This window comes from Colletotrichum tamarilloi, assembly GCF_030869305.1.
Source record: "Colletotrichum tamarilloi strain Tom-12 chromosome Unknown Scaffold_32.1, whole genome shotgun sequence".
NCBI classification, from domain to species: domain Eukaryota; kingdom Fungi; phylum Ascomycota; class Sordariomycetes; order Glomerellales; family Glomerellaceae; genus Colletotrichum; species Colletotrichum tamarilloi.
The window spans coordinates 55,103-69,106 of NW_026849415.1; the positions used below are offsets into that span (position 1 = coordinate 55,103).

Genomic DNA, 14,004 nt, shown 5'->3' on the forward strand with positions numbered 1-14,004 from the left:
AACCCCCAACAGCGTACATGAATAATACATATAAAAAAAACAAATCATGACTTTTGCACCTTGAACCCGATACTATCCCGATCGTCCCTCACCACCCGTCCCCATTCCAGGAGCAACCGAAACAGGTAAATCTCCATGTCCTCCCTTCGCAGAGCCTTGTCCACCCACCGCGCCCCCTGCGTCGCGATCCACTCGGCGTCCTCCCACCGCGCCTCAAAGTCCACCTCCCGCCCGTTGAGCTTGCCGCGGCCCTTGAGCCCGACAAAGTACGCCACCGTGCTGTGGAGGGCGTGGAACCGCGTGTCCACGGGCACAAAGTGCAGCCACGGGATTAGCCGCTCCGAGTACCACTCCCCAAACACCGAAGACATGAGCGGCACGCTGCCCGGCGACCGAAGCGTCCGGAGCATCTGCAGCGGCGGCGCCGTGTCCTCGTCCAGTAGCATGACGTAGCGGTGGTCCAGGGGATCTTCCCCGGAAGCGGCGACGGGCTTCTGTCCCAGCTCCGCCCTGGCCGCCCCGCAGCCCGGTGTCTTGACGTCGCACGCGTACTCTGCTATGCCTATATCGAACGGGAGGATGGCGTTGGCCTCCCGCGCGCGGACAACCTCGTACGCGTACCAGCTGCCCTTTGACGGCGCGCCGAGCATCATCGTGACGTCTTCCGCAGCCGTCGCGTTGTTGACGAGGTGGACCAGCCGGTGCTTGTGGTTCCCGCGCAGCGCTTCGTCGCTGATTGGCTTCTCGCCAATCTTGCCCCGCCAGTACACGCTGTCCTTGCGCTGCCGAAAGTCCTTTTTGTGCTCCGGCTCGTCTTCCGTCAGGGGCATCAGCGGTAAGAGGATGTCGTTGAAGCCGTCGGCTTTGAATCGGCCAAAGATGGGCAGCAGCTCCTGCGCCGGCTTGATAGGGGGCGCCGACGTGTGGAAGCTGTGGAGACGGGTCAGGTCTTGCTGGTCGCAGAGGCTCTTGGACTGTGGATAATTCCACATGAACTGCTCGTCTTCGTGCCACTTTACGCACGAGGTGCAGAAGTCGCGGACGTTCCAGTGGAGCCCTGACCTTCCTGGGGTGTTGGTCGGGCACACGGAGGCTTCCATGTCCCGCCATGCTTTGGTCGATTCGTACATCGCCTGCTTGGACTGAGGAATCGCCGGTGAGCCTCCCACGGCCTTCGACTCTGCGTTTCTCTCAACGTTGCCTTCAGGGGATGGTATTTCACCAGAACCTCCAGCCGAAGCATCCTCCATCGAACGCGACGATAGAAGCTTGAACTTCTGCTTCATTCCCGTGAGTGTATATCTATTGAGCTCAGACCACGGTGTCAGGACCCGAGGCTGGTTGCTCAAGTTGATGGGCAACTTCATGTCGGACAGATGCTCGGCAAAGCCCCCGATCATGGCCACAAGCTCGTCCAGAACCTTCTTGTTTGCGTCATTGCCCTCGTAGTTGTGGGTAACCTGCTTGTTCTCGATCGTAACCATGGCGATATGAGGCTCTTTTGGTACCCTCTCATTGTAGGCTTGCCGGATCGCCTCTGGCTTAACGCCCCAAAAGGGCAGGATATCGCTCTCCATCTGCTCAAAGTGGTCGATGATGACAGATTTCCGAGCCTTTGCGAATTCGTACCATTTGTCAAAATTAGGAGGCGGGTCTCTCCCGTAATGCCGCTCGTGGTACACGTCGACGGCAACGTTCAGGTTGTCGCTGGTCATGGCATGGCGCATCCATCGATCGGATTCCACTCGAACATCATAGATGAGTCTATTCAGTGGGTGCTGTTTGACTGTTGCCGACTTGAGGAGCCCGTAGATCGTCATGCCGACGAACATGGAGACCATGAGCACGAGGATCAATGCTCTGGGTATGAAGAGGAGCGAGCGGACGTTGGTGCTGTACAGAAACATGCTGTAGCCGAGGACCAGAAGGTACAAAGGCCCGATGGCGCTCAGCCTGGATTCCATTTGCCATTTTCCAATGTGCATGATGTTTTGGGTGGCAGCAGTGAGGCCGCAAATGAAGGTGATGATACTAGTAGGGGTTACGGGATTTGTCTCATAGACAAGGATGCTCAGCGAGGTGACGAGAACCGCAAAAGCGAAGCTATCGATGAAAATGTCAAAGATGTACAGGGAGTTAATCCCGCTAAAGGAAGTGGGATATCCCTCACTAGTGGAAACAAGGGGTGAGATGAGGATCTGGAAGACTTTAATAAAGACTCCCGAGAGGGCCAGAATGGTGCCAAGGGTCCTCAAACGCAGCTTCGTTGTCTTGGTCCAAGCCAGAATGCGCCAAAACAGGGAGACGATGACCGCGTCCAAGAACAGTCCGAGTAGTTGGAAAGCAAGAGTGGTCATCCGGCTGTCCGATAGAGCGGAACAGAAGAAGGTTGACCTGGGATCTTGCGAGATGGCGACAAAAGTGCCGTAGCTGAAGAGGCAGGCACTTCCAAGCGCCAGCGTTCGGGAGCCGTTTGCCCATACTGCAATGTCGTCGCCAATGCTTGCCCATGGGTCCTCCTCAGGGGGTGGTGGTCGGGCTCTTTGATAGTATAGAATGTGATAGAGGACTAGATAGATACACAAGAACGACTATTGGGCCGTGTCAGTCTCGTCATTCACCTGACGATGGAGGCATATTCGCAACTCACCTGCACTCCCGGCACAGAGCATTGTAGCTGGGCGGTCACACGATGAAAAACCTCGAGACGGAGAAAGATGCAAAAGATGAGCAACGGGGCAAAATATCGCCGCGGTCTAGCAGGGACTGTCTGCTCAAAGGTGCTCTTGGAGCCCGCACGCTCATCTGAAAGGTGATGTCAGCACCGGCTACAGGGAATCCTCCCACAAGGTATACGACGGAACATACCGAATCTTCCGTCCGCGCCAGGAAGCCATGCGGCGAGATAGCTCGCCAGCCATGTCAAACCTCCCGATAGCAGAAGTATTAGAACGGATGAGAGACGTGGATACTCTGGAATACCATTGCGTCAGCGGGAGAAGCTTCTTCCTGTTTCCCACGTGGTGAACGGGGATAAATAAAAGTCTTGGCAGACTCAGCCCGTACCGATCAGAGAATGTCCCTCAACGTTGGAAGATATCCAGAGAAATGAACCAACAACACTGTAGTTATGTCAGAATTGAGAGTGCGTAGTATTGGGAAGAATTGAGGATCTTCTTACCACAGCGCCGTCAGATGTATTTGCGCATCGCGTGCCATTGAGGGAGACTTTCACCAGCCCAAGCCTGGGTGGTCGTTTTCGCTTTACAACGCAGCCTCAAGTGTCTTCATGCGTTCAATGTGAACCAAGCGAATCGTCTTCAATTCAACCGACCAGGGGAATTTCAATGCATTTCTCACCGTCGTTGAAGGAATTGATGGACAAAGCCTCCCGGCAGGCAGTCGTCGTCCTTCCTTCACAGGGGTTGCCGAGTTGTCGAATTCTTACCTAATCCAATTAAATAACAGGGCAAAAGACGCGTCCTTCCTGGCCCGTTACCCCCTAGCACCGCCCCCCTTGAACCGCGTCAAGCTCCCACCCTCCACTTCAATCCCGACCGCTCCGCCGCCGACCCAACTTTCCGCCGTCCGTCCCGGCACCGACATGTGCTGACATCCCACACCACCACCATCCTCCGCCCAATCTCAAATTCCGCAACGTCGATTGCCGAACAAACCACCTAGCCACACCTCCTAGCAACCCTCCTCCTCAGTTCTGGAAACATCAACGACAACAACTCCCCCCCAAATGGCGCAACAATGGCCGGCATCAACGAAGCCCCCCTCATCAAACGCCTCGCCGTCCCCGGCTCCTGCGCGCTAATGGGCTTCCTCTCCGTCTCCTCCCAGATCCTCTTCTACGTCGCCGACGACTCCCTTGCACCCGGGCGACTCACCCGCTCCGAGACGTACACCTTCAACGCCCTCCTCGCCTGCCTCTGGTACACATACTACAAGTCCTGCACCGTCGACCCGGGCCGCTACCCCTTTCCCGACGCCGCCGTCGTCGAGGTCCCCGAGCCGGACGAGTACGGCCTCGTGAGGCGCTGGTGCAAAAAGTGCGCCGCCCCGAAACCGCCTCGCGCGCATCACTGCCGGCACTGCGCGCGCTGCATCCCTCGTGAGCAACAATATCCCCTCTCTCGTCTAACTTGAGCAGAATGCAGTACACTAACAAACGAAATCTTCCCGCTAGGCATGGACCACCACTGCCCCTGGACAGGAAACTGCGTCTCCCTCACGACATTCCCACACTTCCTCCGCTTCCTCGCCTATACAAACTTCTCCCTCTGGTACCTCGCCAGCCTCCTCTACGCCCGCTTCGCCGCCATCTGGGACAACCGCCTCCTCCCCTCCTACCTCGGCCCTTCCCTCCCCATCCTCGTCCTCCTGACCCTCGACACCTTGATATGCTTCTTCAGCTCCCTCGCCCTCGGCATCCTCTTCTTCTCCACCGTCCGCGGCTGGGTCCTCAACGAGACAATGATCGAAGGCTGGGAAGTCGACCGCCACGCCGCCATCTGCGATCGCAACCGTAAAGATGCCGGTGAGTTCTGGTCTATGACGGGACCGGACGGGAAGAAGCTCCGGCTCGAAAAGGTCGAGTTCCCGTATGACGTGGGGATTTATGCGAATCTGTCGCAGGCGATGGGTACTGCGAACCCGCTGCTGTGGCTGTTCCCCTTTGCGAGCAACCCACACATAAGCAAGAACGGTCACGGCGTAGGATGGGAGTGGCCCGAGAACGGGCTGAATCGCAAGGAGGGGATGTGGCCGCCGCCGGACCCGGACAAAGTGCGCCGCGCCGCGCAGGGAGGCTGGCCATCGACTCGGGACGCCGAGGATATGGTGGTGCCGAGATACAGGAGCAAGGAGGAGGAGCTCGATGCCTTTAGGACGCGGCAGGATGCGGATCGGCGGCGGTGGCAGAGTAACCGCTCGCGAATGATGGAAGAGTTGGAGGAGGTGGAGGGCTACGACATGATTGACAGCGACTCTGAAGATGATGGGTATGAGGAGGGCGCGGATGGAGAGCCCGGCTGGACGAATGCGGACGGCGAGCGGTTACAGGATTTTGGCGTAGACGAGGATGAGGACATGACTGACGACGAGGATGTACCTCTAGCGGAGCTATTACGTCGCAGAAAAGTACTGCAAAAAGACGGAGAGGAGTGAGGAGAGGAGTGAGCATCACTGGTCATAGACGATAAGAAAAAAGTAAACAGAAATTTTCTCTTTTTGGGGACTATTGCCCACGGTTCTATACTACCTTCAATCGCCCTAAAACCAACAAAGAGGGGGCATCCAAAGACGGCATCTGCGCTGGCCATGAATCCCCTTGACTCCCGAATCTACCAAACAGAAAAAATGTGCATACAAGACAGGATCAAATCCGCCTTTCCATCCGGGGTTGCCCTGATCCTGTATGCTGAAAGAACTTCAAAACAGCTTTGTTGATCGTGAACCGCTTGCCACTCTAGAAAGCAATCCGCCATCCTTCCTCCACCATCAGTCCAAAGAGCAATCGTGTCGTGCAATCATGAAGCATCATTCCAAGGGTCCAGATCTATCGACCCAACCTCATCCCTGACCCTTCCACACGAAAATTCGATTACCAATCGTCATCATCGTCCTTCTTCTGCATCGCGTTCTTGCGAGCGAGCAGAGCATCCGCCAAGCTGTTGCCCAAGCTGGGAGTCGGGGTGTTGCTACGGCTGTTGTCGGAGCCGCTAGCTCCGTTGAGGCTCAAGCCCGAGTCGCGCGGCTGAGCAACGGCCGGCTTGCGTCCAGCAGCGGGTCGCTTCATGGGCGGCTGAGGAGGAGTCGGCTTGCCACGGGCGGCCGCTCCGTTGGCCGAAGGAGGGGGAGGGGGCGGGCGAGGAGCCACGACGGGCGCGGGAGCCTGCTCCTCAACGTAGGCAGCAGGAACCCAGGCTTGAGCGCCACCGTTCTTCGCGAGCCACCAACCTACCACAAATGTTAGTTTTTTTTCCGATGAATTTCAAATGAGATAGTTGCTTACCGTTGTTCTCCTTCTGGACGACCTCGATCAGGTCACCGGCTCTGACCGTCAACTCGTTCTCCTTCTGACCGGCAAAGTCGTACAGGACCTTGGCCATGATCTTGGCCTTGGCGGGGGGCGCAGCGGGAGGCGGAGGAGGAGGCATTCTGGTCGCTGCAGAAGTTGATGATTGCTGTCTGGTATGTGAAGGAATCGAAGCGGCAGCGGCGGCGGCTTGTGGTTGTTGACGTCCAAATGGTCCAGTCTTGGCTGAGCTGATGGCAGCAGGAGGTTGAGGAACCGATCTTGCAGAAGAAGCAGCAGGTCGAGGCTGAGGAGTCCGGTTGGTGTTTGTCAGCCGAGAGGGTCTACCGTTGGGGCCACCAGGCTTGATGAGCTTGCCACGGGTAATGGGTCGAGCGGCAACGGGCTTGCCCTTGGGTGTCGGCTTGGAGACAGACGATGGGGACTCGCCCGGTTGAGTGTGTACACCTCCGCTCTTGTAGAAGTCCACGGCCTGCTGAGAGTCTTTGAGGACCTTGACCGTTTGCATCTTGCCGGGCTTCTTTGCGTACTCAATCACTTCGCCAATCTTGAGATTAAAGCCACCAGGCATGACACGCTGCATTTGCGTGAACATTTCGGTCTTCAAGACGCAGTTCAACAAAGGATCAGCCTCCTGGGGCGAGCCCACACCCAAAGAGAACCAGTCATCACGAGCCGAGGAAGCTCCAATGAACTTGATGGCACCAAGAGGCATCGAGCGTTCAACGGATATTTGAGGCTGGCCATTGACAAGCATCTGAGCAACAATGTAGAACTTGCTGCTGGTGACGATCAGGATACGGGGACTTGGCTTACTGGATCGGCCAAACTTGGCCTCCAGGATCTCTCCGCGGCAAGAGAAGACAACCTTCTCGTTGTTGGAGATGCCGATGGCATTTCGAATTTGCGAGCCAGGTCCCATTGAAGCGTTGATTCCCATATAATCACCCAAGAATCTTCGGGAGCCAAGCAGACTGAATCTCCTTCTCTCCTTGCGGTTTTGGAGAACCCTGTGACCCTGGTCACGCAATTGCAGGTACTCGGCTCCGGTTCTCTTCTTACGCCAGAAACGCTGGATACGAGTAGCAGACTCAGCTCTATAGGCCAAGTACGCGCGCCACATGCGCTGAATGCGGGTGGCCATATTGTGCCAGTACCGGTCTCGCATGTGCTCGAGCGCAAAGAGGGTCTCGGGTGACTTGATAAAGGCCTTTGTCGTTCCCATCTGCCATTCTTCCTTGGGAATGCTGGTGTCCTTGAGAATCTGCTTGGCTGCATCCTGGTACGATCCTTGCCAGGTGTACTCGCCGGCGTATGAAGTCGCAGGAGAAAGCAAGAAGAAACGATCCACAAACTTCTCGAATGTTTGACGGTAGGCAAATCCAGCACGACGAATGCGAACGTTCTCCTGAAGACCAAGGTACTTGACTTGGTGAAGGACGTTCGGGACGTTGTACTCGGAGGGCGACTTATTCTCGTTAGGCTTGATGGTTCGGATATAAGAAGGCTGGCACTTCATGAGAGTTTCAACCAGCGCATTCGCGGAGGCCCTAATACGGTCACCGGCGGAAGGGGGCTGCTTGCGGTTATCCTGGTCGACTTGGTTGGGGAAGATTGTGTGGACGAAGCGGTTGCTGCTACCAGAGAATAGGTTGAGCAATCCCTTCAGGAGCAGATCCTTGTTCTTGTCCGTAATTCCGTCCACCGTGTAAGCTACGTCACCAGCATAGTGCTTGATGATGAAGCTGCCTTGACGAGGGGTCAAGTGAGGGTTGGACATGCCGTTGATGCTCTGCATGAAGGTTCGGTCAGATGCAGCAGGATCCGCATGGGCTGTCTTGGTAGCGTCTTTCATGGCGGAGAGGACGCCAGGAGGGCGGATACCCTCGATGAGGTCACACACGATCTTGTTGTCGAAGTACTTAATAGGTGTCCACTGAATCTGTTCGCGTGCGTACTCGTCCTGCTCGGCCTTCAGCGTCAACTGAATGAAGATCTGTTGCAGCTTCTCGTTGACGTAGTTGATGCAAAGCTGCTCGAAACTGTTTTTCTCGAAAATCTCGAAGCCGTAGATATCGAGAATACCGATATTGTTGCTCGTGGCCTGCTTGGCTTTAAGGGACTTGTTGACACGCTCAACGATCCAGTCGAACAAGTTGCTGTAGATGGCCTTGGAAAGAGCGTCTCGAGTGGCGGCGGCCTGGGCTGGGTTCGTCGGTGACTCGATAACCTCGCCGTTTCGCGGAGTGAGAATGCGAATGGTGATAGCCTTTATGAGCTGCTCGGGCGTCACCTCCAACAGGTATGCCAGGAAGTCCACTACCGACTGGTCGCTAACTGCGGCGTATCCGTCCTGGCCTTCGTGGAACTGAATGTTGCCAGCCCATAGGATAGCAGACAGCATGCGGAAGATCTCATCTTGTTCGCCTTGGCTAAGACCAATAATCCTCATAGCCTCGAGCGTATCGTTGAACTCGGCCAAATCGTCGATTCCGTCGACCTCGAGGCACTTCGATCTGCTAGTATAGACGTAGGTCTCGGGTGTCTGGATGCCGAACTGTTGTCGGTAGTTCTGGGAAGCTCCCTTGGTGAACTGGTAGAAAATGTGGAAGTTTCGCTCATTGGTAATCTGGCCGACAACTCTTGACTTCTCGAGAAGGTAGTTGGTGATGTCGGCACCGACAGGTTCGCCCTGCGCATTGAAGTGAATCTGCAGATACTTGCCGAAACGAGACGAGTTGTTATTCCTCAAAGTCTTTGCGTTGCCGAAAGACTCCAGTAGGGGGTTGGTTGCCAGCACCATGTCCTTGATCTGCTTGATGTCGCCCGATTCTCCTCCTGAAACGTTGGCGATGTACTGCATGATCCGCTTGGCGGCTTCCGTCTTGCCAGCACCAGACTCTCCGGAAATGATGACACACTGGTTATCTTGATACGCCTTCATGTTGTAGTACGCAGATTCGGCAATAGCGAAGACGTGCGGGGGCATCTCGAGACGGTTCTTGCCCTTGTAGCTGTCGAGTACCTGGTCGGTGTAGATACCTAGGTCCCGGAAGGGGTTGACTGACACCAATACATGGCCGATGTAGGTATAGATCTCTTGGCCTTCGAATCGTTTCTTGAGATTGTCGTTGATGGCTTCGTTGGACACCTTACTGAGCAACGTGAGATCCGAAACGCCAATCTCCTTCTTCTTCGTGACCTCGTATGTGGCCTTCTTGGGCTTGCCGCCGCCAGCCCCTCCGGACGGTCCGGCGGGGCCAGTCTTTGCGGATTTGTCCTTGGGACGTCGTGAGATACCCTAGAAATATTGAAAGCGCAAACGGTCAGTCCTCTCTCCTTCTCGTGGTCGTTGGTCGTGGATTTTTGGAGTCGCTGCAGCCGAATCGGAGCGGTGCGCGCGCGCGGGGCATGAAGCGTCTCACCATGCTGGGCAGTTCTCAATGGAGGGAATGCCGGTATCTGTTGATGGTTTGCGCAAGCAAGCTTTGGACAATTCGTGAATGCGCGCTGGTGATGAAAGAGCGAAAGGTTTGCTTCTCTGCCTAGGTTTTTTTTTCTCCGTTTGGCTTCTTGCTTGCTGAGTGAGAGACTGGAAAGAGCGCGCACCAAAGGTGACGTTGCGGTGCGGACGGAGGGATTACGCAGGTGCAGTGTGGCTGGTTCTTGCCCGAGATCCAAATCCAAACGTTGGCCGACTGCTCTGTCCAAGTGGTGCCTGACGACCAGTCTCCGTTAGTTCTAGAGGGGGCTTAGAAGGTACAATCAGCCAATCGCAAGCGGCATAACGACCAAGCACAGCCTCAGCCCGGAGAATCGGTGGCGCCAGGTTCCGCGTAATGCCCAACATTGCTTTAGCGCCCTTTAAGCGAATCTCCACTCCTCATATCCTCCACCTCAGTGAGCCGTCTCGTCCCCTGTCCATCCCGCAGAAGAGCGGGAGATTATCTTGGAACCTTCTGCCCAAAAAAAGACTATCCGGATATGTGTCCCTGTTCTGAATAACGGCTTTGAGGTCATAGCTTTTCTTACCCCTCCAGCCCATTGGCGAAAGAGGGGTCGCTTTGTGTGTGTGCCGTTCATAACCTGCCTGAAGATAAAATCTTCTCAGGTGCCCGCCATCTCAGAAATTTGGAGTCTATGTACAGCGCATAAGGTCAATTTAAGGCCTGGACATGGTTCGTCCCAGACTGTGCTGAATACTGCGCTGAAGTATTTGTTTCACGCTTAGAGTTTTCTAGCCGCCATCGAACCGAATACCTACTACCTACTCCGTACACTACCAGCACCTCGTGGTAGTCATGACGATCCGCGCCGATGTCGGCTTAGTCGCTCTGCACGCTGTCCACTCACATATTCATCACTCTTAATCAAAAGTCTACTTTGCGGCTTGGTGGGTTAGGCGTTGCGCAACATCTTGAATAAAGTCTCTTGATGCCGCTTCAACTGTCTTTATCGTCAAGCCGCTACGGCTTATCAGAACGGATCTTATAACGGATCCTCATTAACCCATATCCCTATTGCCAGTCATGAAAACGCTCGTCATACGTGCCATCTTACATTGCCCACCATTACCCCATTAGCCCCATTCCTAAGCCTCGCACGAAACGAACGTCGTCGGCCTGTCGCTCCAGAGCCATCCTCATCCTCTCGCCATACTCTTTCTCGGCCTCTTCTACTCTTGCCTCTTCCTCCGATTTAGGCTCTGGCTGTTCAAAGTCGCTTGCGGTAAACCCGGGCTTGCCGGAGAAGCTGACGAGGCCCAACTTCTCGCCTGTCCAGAATAGTATGTCATCATCGTTAACATTATCTTGTCCGCCACGCGTTTGCGTCGACAGGATCTTCCTCGCGAGGTCATCAGAACCAGGCATAGAGGCGAATAGAGATGGACGCTCATCCACCTCGCTGTGTCCGATCTTGTGCCGTCTCACCTCAGTGAAGCCATCGCGCTCGAACCACTTGAGAAGTCCCGACCCATCCGAAAATACGATGCGAGTACCCTGGTTGGCGACAGAGAGAATCTTGGACTGGGAGGACGTTTGACGATTCTTCATGGTGGAGTTCTGCACGAGATCTGCAGACGAACCTCCTGGCCGTGGGCACAAGCCGTACAACTCCAAAGAACCCTTGGTGTTATACTCGCCTCCGGCGATCAAAGTCCGGCCTCCTTCCCTCGTCTTCGACTCCATCACTTGTTCAACGGTCAAGTCGCTCCTACGACGTGTCTCGCTGTCGAGTGTGGAGAATGGGTACGGCAGAGACGCGAGACTAGCCAGTCGAGCTCCCGAATGAATCGAGCCCATGATTGAAGGGAATGTGCGTCTGTCGTAGTGCAGGATGTTGGAGAAGCGACCTGCGACATATATGTCGTCCGAGAAGGAGTACTCATCGCAAGCATTTGGCAGGTGCAGGATGCTCAATGGCGTAGGTTGTGATAAAGGAGCATAAGGCGGCAGCGGATCGTCGAAAACGCTGCCTCGCCTACGTTGGAAGAACCCACTTGGCGAATCGACGGCTAACACATCTATCCTGTCGATGATCTCACTCGGCGACCTGACTCGCGCCCTGTAGTCGTAGAGATGGATTCCCAAAGAGGTTCCTACGGTCAAGGGCAAGCCTGGAGCGGCGGAAGAAAGCGCTGTGATGGACCATTCGAATGTCTGTTCGCCAACGACCTCGAGACGGTTGAGATCCACCTCTAGCAGGTGGCCCTGTACTGCGACAAAGGCCTTGTCGGAGAAGTTGTCGACGCTGACGCATTCTGTCACTCCGGTATCGATCTTGCGTGATCTACCCATTGTCTGTGGTCCGTCGAGATATAAGATGCCCGCTGAGCTTTTGGCGATGGTGGCACCCTTCTGACCCCTAGTACCCTTTACGTCCCACAAGCACATGGAGCCGTCATCCAATGGCGACACCACAAGTAATTCGTCGGTTTCTCGACTCGGGGTGTACAGAGCCATCCCTCGGACATCCAGCGTATCCTCCTCGGTCCCGTCTCGGATTTTGGGCTGCTGTAGCCAACTTGTCGCAATCGGCGCATACCGCTGTATGTACTCGTTATACCAAAAGACCGGCTCTGTCGGAAACGAGGGGTCCCAATTCGCCATGTCCTTGTACCGCTGTAGCTTGCGCTGTTCCTGTGTCTCCTCATCGTAGAAGAGGAGGTCCGGTTCTGTGTCACCATCTTCTTCCTGACTCAGTTGTACGGCACCGTTGCTGAAGATAGGGTAGTCAGTGATGTCGTCGTCGCGAAAGGAAGTGATGCGCCGCCGTCTTTGCAAAGCCTCTAAAAATGGCGACTCGTCAAAGGTTCTCGATCGCCAGTGATTGTTGTCGAGAGAAATCTTCTGGAGCTTTCGGCATACGAGCTGCAAACCGGGGAAGTCGTAGGGCTCTAGGACTGAGGGGCACCGAGCCATCAGCTAGGAATTCCGGTAGCACGCCTGCCTCTTGGCAGAATAAGAAAGGCTTACTCACAGGAAAGAACGCGCAACAGGATCTCGTCTGGAAGCTCGTCCAGCTTCTTCGGGGGCGCCGACGACACCATTGTGCCGTGGGGTTTTGGGAAAGAAACTCTCGAGTACTCTGTAGTCTCGTTGATTATACTTCTGGCTGGGTTTCGGCGAGATAGAGGGGAGCCCGGACGGGATCCATGGAGAAGAGGGTCGAAGGATGATCCTATCGTTATCGTTATCGGGTATTGCCTGTGCTCTAGCCTATCATGGACTAGTGCAGATCCGGGGGTGGGCCGGATAGAAACGCCTGGACTCTTGAGTGGGCTGACCTGTCAAAGCTCCAGGCCAGTCGGGTTGCTTGGGCTCTTTTTCTTTTGTTTCTCGCTTCCACCTACGCAGCTCCCAAAACATGTGGGGTGTTGTCCTGCTTCTGGCTTTCGTTTCCTGGCCGAAACGATTCCTTTAAGACTCCTGCTACTTGTTTGCTTCACGTAAGCGATTCAATAGCTGCAGGATCAAGGCGGTGACCAAGCAGGATTCTACGCGGCACAGCCACGTCTCCGGTGAAACGGACTGTGACACTGGGACAATTGCAGACCCATCTCTTCCCGCTCTTGAGAGCCGTTCCCATGTTAACTATGACATGCTTGGCAATCAGCCGATGCCGCAAGCCTTCTGGTGATTCAGAGTGCTTCTGAAAGTGATTGCCCAATTACCTCAAAAGCACACACACAAAATTTCAGAAGAGACAAATGAAGTGTCGAAATCTCACCGTTTTATTCGCTCCGTCGATATCCAGTATCCAATCAATTGAATCGGGTTAAATGGTCAATCATGTTGATTTCTTTACAACACTTTTCTTTTCGATGTAATAGTCCTTGTTCCACCATAAGCTCTACCGTAATCGTTGACTCATTAGTAGGCCGTTGGAAAGATCTTGATATATTTGTCAAGAAATAACCACTACAAGACAAGGCGTGGGATTTCAGGAACACAGGAAAAGAACTCGAATATGTTGAGACAAAATCATGCACATCTGCAACTTCACGAGCTGAAAGGGGCATAATAATCATAAGTTGTACAGAATCAAATGACTATTGAAGTGCTTCGAGATATAGTGATTGTCCACAGCCAACCCCTACCCCAAAAGACTAAAGCTTTGTGTTTAGACAGCCACAGGTAATATAGGCAGATGCTGGCCTTTGTCTCGAGCTAGATGTTAATGTGCGTTCAAGGAGCCAAAAATAAGTCTGAGGCTTACGGTATCATTGTTCGGACACTTCGTTCTTCTTTATAGTGTGCAGTCGAGTTGCTAGCCGACGTTTATTCGAGGAAATACTTTATTTATCCTTTTTTCCTGGTGACAGCCTGATCCTGACCACCCTGCGTGTAGTCATGCGGCGCAGAACCAGAGCTGACTGCATGTAGATCGCACATAGCCGTAATACTCCTGCCTACAAGAAGCCACAATTTCCTTTTTTTAGAGCCGAAATCCGGTCC

General features: G+C 54.5%; 4 protein-coding genes across 4 annotated transcripts; 1 reads left to right on the forward strand and 3 right to left on the reverse strand.

Moving 5' to 3' along the window:
• Window positions 1-44: 44 nt before the first annotated feature.
• CTAM01_08774 (capsular associated protein) lies at window positions 45-3,219 on the reverse strand (the record flags this gene model as incomplete). The annotated part of the gene is made up of 5 exons (XM_060524794.1): window positions 45-2,591; window positions 2,651-2,805; window positions 2,869-2,973; window positions 3,067-3,122; window positions 3,182-3,219. The coding sequence occupies 5 exons, from the start codon at window positions 3,217-3,219 to the stop codon at window positions 45-47; spliced, it is 2,901 nt and encodes a 966-aa protein (XP_060380485.1).
• A 540-nt stretch (window positions 3,220-3,759) lies between these two features.
• Window positions 3,760-5,175, forward strand: CTAM01_08775 (DHHC zinc finger domain-containing protein; the record flags this gene model as incomplete). Its single annotated transcript, XM_060524795.1, has 2 exons — window positions 3,760-4,120; window positions 4,196-5,175. 2 exons carry the CDS (start codon window positions 3,760-3,762, stop codon window positions 5,173-5,175), a joined length of 1,341 nt encoding a protein of 446 aa, XP_060380486.1.
• Window positions 5,176-5,611: 436 nt separating this feature from the next.
• On the reverse strand, window positions 5,612-9,474 carry CTAM01_08776 (uncharacterized protein; the record flags this gene model as incomplete). The annotated part of the gene is made up of 3 exons (XM_060524796.1): window positions 5,612-5,967; window positions 6,023-9,347; window positions 9,472-9,474. The coding sequence occupies 3 exons, from the start codon at window positions 9,472-9,474 to the stop codon at window positions 5,612-5,614; spliced, it is 3,684 nt and encodes a 1,227-aa protein (XP_060380487.1).
• Window positions 9,475-10,617: 1,143 nt separating this feature from the next.
• CTAM01_08777 (F-box domain-containing protein) lies at window positions 10,618-12,596 on the reverse strand (the record flags this gene model as incomplete). The annotated part of the gene is made up of 2 exons (XM_060524797.1): window positions 10,618-12,449; window positions 12,527-12,596. 2 exons carry the CDS (start codon window positions 12,594-12,596, stop codon window positions 10,618-10,620), a joined length of 1,902 nt encoding a protein of 633 aa, XP_060380488.1.
• Between the last annotated feature and the right edge of the window lie 1,408 nt (window positions 12,597-14,004).